Source organism: Rattus norvegicus, chromosome 1 (assembly GCF_021556685.1).
Source record: "Rattus norvegicus strain SHRSP/BbbUtx chromosome 1, alternate assembly SHRSP_T2T, whole genome shotgun sequence".
Classification (NCBI taxonomy): Eukaryota; Metazoa; Chordata; class Mammalia; order Rodentia; family Muridae; genus Rattus; species Rattus norvegicus.
In genome coordinates this window covers 216075260-216088061 of record NC_141534.1, presented here as the reverse complement: position 1 = coordinate 216088061, position 12802 = coordinate 216075260, and the positions used below count along the sequence as shown (strand labels likewise).

The 12802-nt window shown below is 49.1% G+C and overlaps 1 protein-coding gene across 8 annotated transcripts; it reads left to right on the top strand.

Annotated features, from left to right (window-relative positions):
* The first annotated feature begins 1362 nt into the window (after positions 1-1362).
* Positions 1363-10221, top strand: Cdc42ep2 (CDC42 effector protein 2). Of its 8 annotated transcripts, none has more exons than XM_087563281.1 (5): positions 1363-1415; positions 4765-4942; positions 7302-7447; positions 8774-8895; positions 9000-10221. In XM_087563281.1, the coding sequence occupies exon 5, from the start codon at positions 9088-9090 to the stop codon at positions 9730-9732; it is 645 nt and encodes a 214-aa protein (XP_087419407.1). In that variant the 5' UTR covers positions 1363-1415; positions 4765-4942; positions 7302-7447; positions 8774-8895; positions 9000-9087; the 3' UTR covers positions 9733-10221. The 8 variants fall into 8 exon arrangements, with proteins under 8 accessions (XP_087419407.1, XP_087419398.1, XP_087419401.1 ...); XM_087563272.1 differs by lacking the exon at positions 7302-7447 and adding an exon at positions 2004-2226; XM_087563275.1 differs by lacking the exon at positions 7302-7447.
* Positions 10222-12802: the final 2581 nt, after the last annotated feature.

Here is a 12802-nt window from a genome sequence, read left to right as displayed (position 1 = left end):
AGATATTGGCCATCACATGCCTAAACTAGGACAATCTCTGTGTTAAGTCATCTGAGCGGGACACGTGGCTCACATCGATGGTCCCAGCTCTTGGGGAGGTGGAGGAAACTAGACTTCTTGAGCCCAGGAGTTCAAATCAATCATAATTCCTAGTAATTGAAATTCCCTTTTCCCACATGACAAAATGGTCCCAGAGGTTAAAACGTGGAGTTCTTGATCTAGTGGTGCATGTGTGTAAGTGTAAGAGTATGTGAATGTATGCATGTGTGTGTGTGTGTGTGTGTGTGTGTGTGTGTGTGTGTGTGTGTGGTGTCCGTACATGTGCGACTGGGGATTAAACAGAAGGACTGACATACAGGGGAACTCACTGAGCTCCTCTGAGCTGTACTCCCTGGCCCAGAGATGGTCGTCTTAGGGAAGAATGACTCAGTCCTTCCCATTCTCCCCACCTTTCTGGCTTGCCTGACATACTCCCCAACCCTAGCTTCCCTTCCTCCTATACATATACCCTTTTCACATCTGCTCTCTGGAAGCCAAGCATCCTGATGTCTCTCCTCCCAGAATTGTCCGCCTCTTCTTTTGCCTCACTCCTCTTAGCACTTATCCACTTGGAAGGGTACCAGCCTGTGCCTGGAACCTCGAATTTCTTCAGTCCAGACCCTTCAGCTTCCCTAATCACAAACATTCAACTAATTTACTCACAAAACGGAGCAATGAGAAGTTTCCTTCGGTTTATCTCGGACCTGCCCTTCAATAACTGTTTCTGATCCTGTCCTAAACTGCCCACCTCAGAAACCACCTAGCGGGACAGCAAACTCAGGCAAGCTCAGGCTGAGTCTCTGTTTTTCTCTGCGCCTCCCGACCCGGAATCTTTCTCACACCCTTCATCACTCTCTCTCCTAGGTTAGGGTAAACTCTTCAAAAACGCTCCTAAGTTTGTAAGGCCCCTGCAAAGCCCAATTCATTCTTGTAGAGTCACAGTGCAGGCACCTCCCGGGTCCCAGTCCTTCCGTCAAGGAAACTCATCCAAGGATGCTCAGAGATTTCTCAAGAATTCTTTCTTCCGGCCTTCGTTGGCCCAATGCTTCTAGCCTAAAGTTTTTATTCCAAACGAACAGCTGGCGTCCTCGTGTGTATCCACCCTTGTTACCCCTCGGTGATCGCTCTCAGCGGTCTGAGGCTGAGGCTCTGGACTCTTGGAATCCGGCTCTGAGCCTCTGCAGAAAGGCGAGAACCTGGGCGGTGCCGCGGTGGGCGGGGATGTGTGGGTGGGGGATTCGAGAGGAGCAGCCCGGGATTGGCTCCTGGTACTGGGGGCGTGGCTTAGGCCCAAGGTCTGCACTGTAAGTTCCCAGGCCCTCCGTGGTCCTCTATCCTAGCCGCACAGCTCTGCTGCTTTGCCCGCGCTCCTCAAGGTGAGTTCGGACTGGGGTTTTGCGGGCCTCCTGTAGCTCCCTAGAGAGTGCTAGTCAGGAGGTACTCTGTTCTGGCCGAGATCAGGTCCATTACCTGGAGTCTGGGTTCCCGCCCCCCTACCCATGACCTCCAGCAGAGCTCAAGGCGCTGCGCTGTCAGTCTCGCAGCTTCTAGCTGCTTGTCTTTGCCAGTCGGAGACCGGGGACCTGGGAACATCCTCTCTTCCGCCCGTGTCCCGGCCTGGGCTGAAGGCCATATTTTTAGCGGATAGTGAGGTTAGGGTTAGGGTTAGGTGTCCTCCTATCTTTAGCTGCAGTATTACTGAAATGGATCTGGGCCGCGCTGGGCAGCGTTTGACTGGGGACCTGGAGGGGTCGGCGCGGGAACAGGAGCCAGGGCTGAGCAGCCGGACTCCCGGGAGGGCGGGGGCCTGCACGTCCGAAGTCTGGCCGTGCGCCAAACAGACATTGAGACTTAGCCCAGGCGGAGAAGCTCAGGCAAGGCCCCTCCCAGATATCGGGAATCTTGGGGGCAAGGTCCTCGATAATTGCAATTCTACCCTCACTGTGGTCCGATATGCAACCCAGAGAAAAAGGCCTATGGGCGATCCACCTCGGGTACTGGAGCACGCAGTTCCTCGGTGGGCGTCTGCCTGGAACGGGGTATGCTCCTTGGGACCCTAGAACGCCGCGTTATAGCAGGGGCGCGCGCGCCACCTAGCGACTTTGGACTACAGAGAGACCGCTACAGGAGAGCCAGATTCTGAGCTGGCTCTGTCAGGGCTGACAAGAGGAGATCCACGCCTGGGAGGTGAGAAGGGTTTGGTTTTTATTCTTTTTTTTTTTTAAAGATTTATTTATTATATATAAGTACACTGTAGCTGTCTTCAGATACACCAGAAGAGGGCACCAGACCTGATTATAGATGGCTGTGAGCCACCATGTGGTTGCTGGGAACTGAACTCAGGACCTCTGGAAGAGCAGTGGGGAGCTCTTAACCGCTGAGCCATCTCTCCAGCCCCTGGTTTTTATTCTTGTTGAAGCCACTACTTGAGGAAAGCCCTGCAGATATTTGCTGAATGTCCTTTGACAGTGACTATAGATTCATCTGTTGTGCAGAGGCCTCTTGTTTCCAGTATAGCAATGGGTCAGCTTATTTTAAAGATAGAGGTGAGTCCAGTCCCAAAGAGGAAAGGTTCATTACCTAAGGACACAGAGTCCCAGGTGGAACTAGATTTCAAACCATTCCTCTTGGGCTGGCAAGATGTCTCAGCGGAAGCCTCTTGCTGAGCAAGCTTGGAGATGAGTTCCCATCAAAGGTGGACTCCACAAAGTCTTCTTCTGACTTCCACACACATTCCGTATTACATACACAATTGCGAGTGTGTGTGCACTCACACACATATCATGATACACTCATACAATAATAAAAACTTAGTTTTTTTTCTTTTTTTGTTTTTGTTTCTAGAAGTAGACAGATCTCTAAGTTTAACTGGTCTGGTCTACACTACAAATTGAGTTCCAGGATTCCAGGACAGCCAGGGCTACACAGAGAAACCCTGTCTTGAAAAACCAAAACCTAATAAATCTTTTTTTAAAGGGGGGGGGTGCTGGAGAGATGGCTCAGCGAATAAGAGCACTGACTGCTCTTCCAGAGGTCCTGACTTTAAATCCCAGCAACCACATGGTGGCTCACAACCATCTATAATGGGATTCGGTGCCCTCTTCTGGTGTGTCTGAAGATAGCTATAGTGTATGTGTATATAATGAATAAATAAATCTTTTTTTTTTTTTTTTGGTTCTTTTTTTCGGAGCTGGGGACCAAACCCAGGGCCTTGCGCTTCCTAGGTAAGCGCTCTACCACTGAGCTAAATCCCCAGCCCCAATAAATCTTTTTTTTAAAAGAAAAAACAAAACCATAAAACTTTTCAGTAAACCTTTAGAGAAGAGGCAAACGTCACACCTAGAGCTGGGCATGGTGGCACACTTTCTTTTTGTTTTGTTTTTTTGTTTGTTTTTGTTTTTGAAACTTGAATGTTTGACAGGGTCTCACTGTCCTGGTACTCACAATGCAAACCAAGCTGGCCTTAAACTCATAGAGATCTGCCTGCCTCTGTCTCCCAAAAGCACTCATCACCATGCCTGGCTGGGTGGTACACTTTTAATCCCAGTACTTGGTTGGTGGAAGAAGGTGTGAGTTTTAGGACAGCCCGGTCTACACTGTAAGATCCTGTATTTAAAAAAAAAAAAAGTGTGTGGGAGCCCATTAATTTTGAAGTGTCTATGTAGAGAGGGGGATTTTCATGAACATCCAGAGTAAGTAGGGGCTAAACATTCTCCATGACCAGAGGTGAGCTGCCCCTAGGAAGTCATTTTCTCTGAGGGAGGCGGGGCTTGTCCAGAGTGACCCATACAACTGGGATGCTTTCATCTCTGCCTTCCAGTGGTGGAGGAAGCTCCTCCTGGCAGCCTTGCCCTAATCAGAGCTCCTTTTAGCACAGCACAATTGCAAGCTGGGGAAGTGGCAGCCAGGAGATCTGACTATATGGAGGAAGCCTGGAGACATGATAGCTTCTCTCCTGTCCCCCATTCCTATCACCATAGGTATGGTCCCTTGCCTTGGAACCACATGGACTGGCCTTGGTACCAGAGTTTTCCCTTGCTAGTTTGATGACCTTGGTAAAGTTCCTTAATATCTCTGCGGTTCCGCTCCAACAGCTATCCACGGCAGTAGTGGCACCCACCACAACGTGCCTTATAGCGTTAACATGTAAGAACTCCATGGCAGGCTGGAGTCCCGGGTCCCGAGGTGGCCAGATCTTCTATTTTGCTTGTTGTTATTCCCAGCTTTCTCCTGGGTGGTTGATATTGGCCCCACCCTTCCCTTTAGCCTCTGTTCTCCTCACATCTGGATTTGGGCGGGAACATCTGGCTCAGAGTGGGACAGCTGTCAGGGACACCCAGTTTGCTGTGGAAAAACCCTAGCTGTCTTGTCAATCTAGTGTGATGGAGTGAGGGTGGGGAAGGCCCAGGCCCAGGCTCTCACCAGTCATCCCGACTCTCCCTCAGTGGAAAGGAAGGGAGAGTCACCCAGTGCCTCACACCAGCAAATAGAACAGACTAAGATATTGTCAGCAGGCCTCTAGTTTGCTGTGGTGGCAACAAGATCCTAAGACTTGGGGCTGGGGATTTAGCTCAGTGGTAGAGCGCTTGCCTAGCAAGCGCAAGGCCCTGGGTTCGGTCCCCAGCTCCGAAAAAAAAAAGATCCTAAGACTTAGGATGTGTCTTCCCTAGACTTAGGTGGAATCTACCTCTAGAAAGTCATTCCTTTGTTTCCTGCTGGCTGCAGGTGCTCTGGGGGTTGGAGGTGTCCAGCTTCTATGGCTCAACATGACTGGCCTGGGACGTCCGGCCTTGGGGCGGAGTTTCCTGAGCAAGGTCTAATTCAGGGATGAAGACAGGACTCTGCCCTGCCCTGCATACTGCCACCTTCTTCCTGCTCACCCTTAGCCTAGGCAGAAGAAATGGTAAATGCCTCTTTTGCTCAGGTTGGAGGAGGATGGGCTCCTCTGGCTTCAATCCTGGCCCTGCCCCTAGCTGCTATGTGAGCTTGGACAAGTTTCTTTGCCTTTTGTACAGGATTCTGCATGTAGACTTAAATGAGCTTGAGGGGACCAGTCAAGCCCTCCACACGCCAACCCCTACCAAGGAACTGGAGGGTACCGCTCCACTTCCTTCTTTGTTAAATCAGCACGACGCACATTCACAGTGCATTTTTTTTCCACCTTAAAAATAGCTTTGGTTTTTTTCCTGACTACATAAAATTAAGAAACCCGATGGCTGGGGTGTAGCTCTTTCTTTCTTTCTTTCTTTCTTTTTATTTGTATTTATTTTGCTTTGTGTTTTTAGACAGCATCTCAAAAAAGAAAATTGCATTTATATAAAACTCTGAACACTGTAACAGCATATACACTAGACAATACAGAGGTGCTCAGTGTGACCCCTGTGCAAGGATGACACTCACACTTGCAAGGCATCACACATTGTTTTTTAAAAAGATTTCTCAAGCCTGGTAGTAGCATTGGCGGCTGTGCATGACTTTGACCCCAGCACTCAGGAGGCAGAGGCCAGTCTGGTCTACAGAGTGAGTTCTAGGACAGCCAGGGCTACAGAGAGAAACCCTGTCTTAAAACACAACAAAACCCCAAACAAATACAAATAAACAAGATTTCTAATTTTATTTATGTGTGTAAGTGTGTATAAGTCTGGACACCTGTGGCATCAGATCCCATGGAATCTGCAGTTGCCATGTGGGGTCTGAACTGAACCCAAGTCCCCTGGAGTAGCAGTAAATGCTTTTTTTTGATGGACATGAGATACAAGTGCACTGCTGCTGTCTTCATACCAGAAGAGGGCATCAGACTCCATTACAGATGGTTGTGAGCCACCATGTGGTTGCTGGGAGTTGAACTCAGGACCTCTGGAAGAACAGTCAGTGCTCTTTCTCCACTGGCCATTTCTCCAGCCCCAGTAAGTGCTCTTAACCACCAAGCCATATCATTATTCAGTGCACCCCCTGACTTATTATTATTAATCTGGGTGTGGTGATGCTCACCTTTAATCCCAACATCCAGGAGGCAGATACAGATTAATCTCTGAGTTCTAGGCTAGTCAAAACTACCTAGTGGGGTTGGGGATTTAGCTCAGTGGTAGAGCACTTGCCTAGCAAGTGCAAGGCCCTAGGTTTGGTTCCCAGCTCCAAAAAAATAAAAAAATAAAAAAACCTGCCTAGTGAGTCTCAGTCCCCCAAAAAGGTCTAAACAAGAGAGGGAAAGTCAATCTGAAATGATACCATTACAGCCCCTCGCACACATGTGTATTATATAGATTACTTTATTATAGCAATGGGGCAAAGTGTAGCAGATCACTCAGCTACTGGGGACAACCTTCCTTCCAACACAGTGACCACACACCTCTCTGTCAACCCATGGGCGACCTTCCTGTTCTTTCTCATTTCTCATAAGACAGGATCCTATGGGGCTGGAGAGGTGGCTCAAGGGTTAAGAGGATTAGTTGCTCTGCCAGAGGATCTGGGTTCAATTTTCAGCACCCACAAGGCAGCTCACACCTGTCTAACTCCAGTCCCAGGATATCCAACACGCAGAGTGTACAGACACACATGTAGGCAGAACACCCATCAAATAAAAATAAAGGTTAAAAAAATGAAAAGGAGTCAGAGGCAGGAGGATCTCCGAGTTCAAGGCCAGCCTGGTCTTCAGAGTGAGTTCCAGGACAGCCAGAGCTACACAAAGAAACTCTGTCTCAACAAAACAAACAAAAGACAGGACCGTATCCAGGCTGGCATATATGGAGGTGGACGGCAGGTACACTGGTAGTCAATCCTCTTAATACATGGCGCCCTCTCAGGGCTGGAGAGATGGCTCAGTGGTTAAAAACACTTGTTGCTTTTGCAGAGGTTGGGTTCCCTGCACCCACATGGTAGTTCACAACCCTCTGTAACTCCAGTTCCAGGACGTGCAACGCCCTCTTCTGACCGGTGGGCACCAGCTGTGCTTGTGGTGCACTTACAACCTTGCAGGCAGCCACTCATACACATAAATCTAAAAGCAAAAGTTAATAGCCTCCTTTTGACCACGTTTCCGCATTTTCCTGTGGGAACCCAACACATAGCTGATGCTTCACACTTGCCTGGCTCTGCTCCTCCGTAGGCATGGCTCTGCCTGGGGTTGCATGGCAGGCAGCCCAGAGAGTTTTAATGTTCGGGGGGGGGGGATCATAGGAGGGTTGTGATAACGTGTTTGCAAAATCTCAGCAGAATGCCAACCACCCCAAAAGTATTTGTACACCCTACTTCATCTCTCTCAGTGCTGGGACTGGAAGGAGGTTCAGACAGATTCCATTAGACTTGACCTCACGGAGAAAAGGGACTAGGAACTAGGAACGATGGATCCAGTGTGAGGTACTGACCATTCACTGGGATGGACCTGTTCCCAGCTCTGGACCAGGCCCAGGTAGGAGAGGCAGTTTCCAAACGCCCCACCCTCAGTTGAGTAGGGGATTAAGAGCAATGATGAGACTCCAGTACAATGAGGCACTTCCTGTGTGGCAGAACATACCTGGTGGAGGTCCCGGATGCGAGTGAATACCTGGGCAGGAGCAATGAGCAGAGCCAGGATCCAGGGAAAGGAGTCTGTAGGACCTACCATTCAGACTCTGGGCCTCAGTTTCCCCTCAAGAGAGTCTTGGGGAGGGCTAACATTTTAATTGCAGCATTTGAGAGGCAAAGGCAGGTGGATCTCATCGTGTTCCAGATCGTGGCGAGTGCTAAGTCAACCAGGGCTACAGAGTGAAAGGCTGTTTAAAAACAAACAGACAAAACAGGATTGAGGGGCCTGGCATCATTCTGTAAGACACCATGGGCCTGTAAAGACACGTACTTTTTATTAGGTGTCCCCTAAAGAGAGCGCTGATACAGGGAGGGTAGAAATGAAAAAAGTTATCAGAGATGCCTCTTTTTTTCTTCCTGAGACAGTGCTTCTTTGTGTAGTCCTGAATGTCCTGGAACTCTGTTTAGACCAGGCTGGCCTTGAACTCACAGACATCAGCCTGGCTCTGCCTCCTGATTTCTGGGATTAGAAGTTTACACCACCTGACTTTTTTTTTTTTCTTTTTCCTTTTCAAGATAGAGTTGAACTACATAGACCTGGCTGGCCTCAGAGTTAGAGATCTACCTGCCTCTGCTTTCCTTGTGCTAGGATTAAAGGTGTAATCCACCAAGCCCCACAGGAGAGTTGGCTTTTCTAAAAGTTAATTTTATTATTATATTGTGTTTGAGAGTGTAGGCACACGTCATAGCCTCCATGAGGAGGTCCGAGAACAACTCCTGGAACTCAGGTCTCCAGGCTTTCTCTACCAGCAAGTGTTTTCCCCACTGAGCCATCTCACCTGCCCCTTTCCACTCATTTAGTTTTCTCCATCCCTTCAGACGGATCCCTGTATACCTGCAGTGTCACAGCCAGAAGTTGGTATGTAGTCAGGGATGAGCTCTTTGCCTCTACCTTGCAAGTTCAAGGAACACCAGGCATGAATGAATGTAGGACCGGGCTAAGCTTGGGCTCCTGCACATGAGGCAACCACTGTGACTGAGCTACACCCCCAATGCTTCTTGTGTATTGTTTTGAGGCAGGGTCTTATGTAGCCTAGGCCGGCCTTGAACTCCTGATCCTCCTGTCTATGCCTTCTGAGTGTTGGGGTTATTGGTATACACCGCACTTCAACTCAACAGTTGCTTTGTCTGTCGTCTTCCTGTTCCTCACGTATGTGTTCCTTTATTTCAGCTTCTCAACTCTGGACTAAGGAGAGAATCTTGGAACAAGAGCAAAACACATCGCTGCTGAGATCTCACCTTTCTGCCTCCGGTTCTCCAACAGGAATTTCATCCACCTGGAAAGAGAGTGGGGTGCGTTCACGACCCTGTTTTTGTTGGCCTTTAACTTGTTCTGATATCTTGGGCCAACTTGATCACATCTCACCCTCCGGTTTTTGTTTTGTTTTTGGCAACAGTGGACATTGGCCTCTGGAGCCTGTCGTAGGCAGACAGTGTTGAGAGGCACTGAGGACTGAGCAGCCAGGACTGTGTGCTGAAGTCACCATGTCCACCAAGGTCCCCATCTATTTGAAACGTGGCAGCCGCAAAGGCAAGAAAGAGAAGCTTCGGGACCTGCTCTCCTCAGACATGATCAGCCCGCCACTTGGGGACTTCCGTCACACTATTCACATTGGCAGTGGTGGTGGAGATGACATGTTTGGGGACATCTCCTTCCTTCAGGGCAAGTTCCATCTCCTTCCAGGAACAGCAGTGGAAGAGGCTGAGGAGGATGGCAGCTTCGACCTTCCCTTCCAGTTTACCCGCACTACCACGGTGTGTGGGCGAGAGCTCCCTGGCGGGCTGTCACCTTTGCTCAAAAATGCCATCTCCCTTCCAGTAATTGGTGGACCTCAGGCCCTCACTCTGCCCACAACCCAGGCTCCACCTAAGCCTCCGCGCCTGCACCTTGAATCACCACAGCCTTCTCCAAAGTCCTCCCCACAGGAGGCAGGCAATGTGGACATCTGGAGGGTTCCAGAGGCTGGCTTGCCCCACAATGGGATGAGCCCTGAGCCAGAGGCCGAGGAGCCCTTCCTGTCCCATGCCAGCTCTCTGCTGTCCCTGCATGTGGACCTGGGGCCTTCTATCCTGGATGACGTCCTCCAGATTATGGATCAGGACCTAGGCCGTGTACAGATCCCCACATAAGACCCTTGGCTGATCAGGCAGGTCACCCAGGCTGTGGTGATGCCTGGAGACATCTATGGACAATGGCCCTAACCTAGGAGTCAGGGTCTCAGGTCACACCTATGGGTGCTGGCCAGTGACTGTCATTTTGAGCCTTTGTTTTCCCTACTCTCAATGGACAGAGTATATCTTTGTTTTCATCTAACAACATCCACAGGGGACCCATGCAGAAGTTGCCCTAGAGACTGCTGAGTCTCTTTGGTCATTTGACCCGCACTGTCAACTGCCCCCTTTCCCTCAGGTCCCTTGTGGGGAAGACTCTGCTAAAATGGAGCCCGCCTCCTCTCCAACTACCCTCCATGTCAGCATCATTGGGTATGCTTCCCACCGGTCTGTGTGTGCTGGTCCATAAAGCATGCTATCTCCTGTCTTGTGTCCTGTTCTGTCCCTTCCTCACATGACCAGGGGATTCTGGTTGCAATAAAACGTGCTGCTGCTGTTGGCTGAGCATCCTGTTCCCTTTTGCTGGGTTTCCTCCTGAAGGTGGGCCAGTCTCCATGAACGCTGTGCTACATGGGAACAGCCCACCCTAGAAGATTCTGTAGCGGTTGGACCTTCCCTCCAGGGTTTATACTGCACCCACAGTGGGAAGGAAATAGACTAATCTGCCCTGGTTACTTTGTCGCTGTGACAGATACCTGATGAAAACAGCTTCTGGAAGGTTTACCTTGGTTCCTGGTTCCTGGGTACAGTCCAGTCCATTATGTCGAAGAGATATGAGAGCAGGCTTGAGGCAGCCAGTCACCTTGTGTCCACAGCCAGGAAGCCAAAAGTGATGACTGTGGGTGTTTCAATTACTTTCTCTTTTATTCAGTCTGGGACTTCAGTCCATGGGATGGTGCCACCCACAGTCAGGGTGGTCTTCCCCCCACCATTAACTAGATCTAGAAAGTCCTTCACAGATATCTCCAGAGTTTCCATACTAAGTCTGATCTCATTAAGTTGACCACCAAGACTAACTACCATCCAAACCAAGTATCCATGGTGGCTATTGGACATTGATTTAGATGTGTGGCAGGGAGGGGCTGGCAGGGGCTGGAGAGAGATGGCCCACTAGCTAAGAATGCTAGCTGTTCTTACAGAGGGACTGGGCTCAGTTGATGTGGTGCTGTGGATTGAACTCAGAACGTCTTCCATGTTAGGCTGGTACTCTTATCAACTGAGCTACATGTTTGTCCTTCAATTAATGCTATGCCATAGTTTTTAAATTACAAAAGCTTGAGATGAGCTGATAAGGGAATGGCCACAGGAATGGGAAGAAGCTCTGTACTTGCGGTAAGACCTTCGTGTTTTCTGACAGGAAGAAAGATGCACTGTCCTGTGTATCTGTGGGTTCTGCATTCATGAACTGGGCAGACCGTGGGTCCGTATACTTTTTTTAAAAATTGCAGAGGACTAGAGATGGCTCACTGCTTAAGAGAATTGGCTCCTCTTCCAGAGGATGAGGGTTCAATTCCCGGAACCCAAAGGACAGCTCACAACCGTATGATGCCCTCTTCTGGTCTTCCTACCACCCCACACCCCAGCATCAAGCACATAAGTGATTCACAGACAATTCCTGCAAACAAAACATTCATACGCATAAAATCAAATTTAACAAAAAAACCCCGCACTTGAGAGAGATGTCTCAATGGTTAAGAGTATTTGCTGTTCTCCAGAGGACACATACAGAATACATTCACACACACATACACAAACTAAATCTTTAAAAAAACAAACAGCAGATGCCCATGCCTTTAGTGCTAGTACTTGAGAGGCAGAAGCAGGTGGATCTTTGTGAGTTTGAAGCTAACCTGGTCTACATAGTGAGTTCAGGTACAGCCAGGGCTATGTAGACAGACCCTCTTTCTTTTTTCTTTCTTTCTTTCTTTTTTTTTTTTCTTTTTTTCGGAGCTGGGGACTGAACCCAGGGCCTTGCGTTTGCTAGGCAAGTGCTCTACCACTGAGCTAAATCCCCAACCCCGACCCTCTTTCAAAAAACAAAAACAAATACAAATTTTAAAAGCCAGTGTACTGGGGTTGGGGATTTGGCTCAGTGGTAGAGCGCTTGCCTAGCAAGCGCAAGGCCCTGGGTTCGGTCCCCAGCTCCGAAAAAAAAAAAGAAAAAAAAAAAGCCAGTGTACTGTAGGAACACTTGACATTGTTAGCTGTCCATTAAACACTTGTGTGTACTTTGGGACTTCCTTTTGATTGTGGTATAGTTGAAGGTATGGTGCCTAGACAAGCTAAGGAGGGAAGGTCCTTCTATTTCTAGCTACCTCAGTGTAAGGAGGTGCCTGAGGTCAATGAGTTCAAAGCTTCAGGTTACCACTCTGACACAGGAGTTCCATGTATGGCTGGTGTCTGTCCCAGAACCCAAGGCAATAATGTCCTCTACCTGTGGCTCCTCTAGCTTCAGCTCAGGTCTCGGGTGAGACTGCATGAGTAAGAATGTAAGAAAGGTGCCTCTCTTTTACCCTACCCCACCCCGCCAGGAGAGAAGCTACACCAGCACTGAGGCTGCAGGAAAGTGAGAGAATACAGACTCTGCCAGGGCCTGCCGTTAATACTGCATACAGCTGGTAGCCATGTGTAAGCTTTGGGGATCTGTGTGGTTTCAATATGGTTGGCCCAGGGAGTGGCCTTGTTGGGGGAGGTGTGTCACTGTGGGGGTAGGCTTGGAGAGACCTTCCTCCTAGCTACCTAGAAGCCAGTCTTCTCCTGTTTGTCTTCTGAAGAAGATGTCGAACTCTCAGCTCCTCCAGAGCCATGCCTACCTGAATGCCATGATGATAATGGATTGAACCTCTAAAACTATAAGCCAGCCCCAATTAAATACTGTGCTTTATACGAGTTGCCTTGGTCATAGTATCTCTCCACAGGCGTGGAAACCCTAAGATAGGGTTCCATTGAGCCAGGGTGTCAAGAAGTAGGTCAAAAGAACTGTGGGATCCTGGAGTTGGAGTTACAGACAGTTCTGAGCCTCTATGTAGTGTAAGCTTAGGTTTTTCAAAGCCTACTTTATTTAGGGTTCTTAAATGCTTCAACCTCC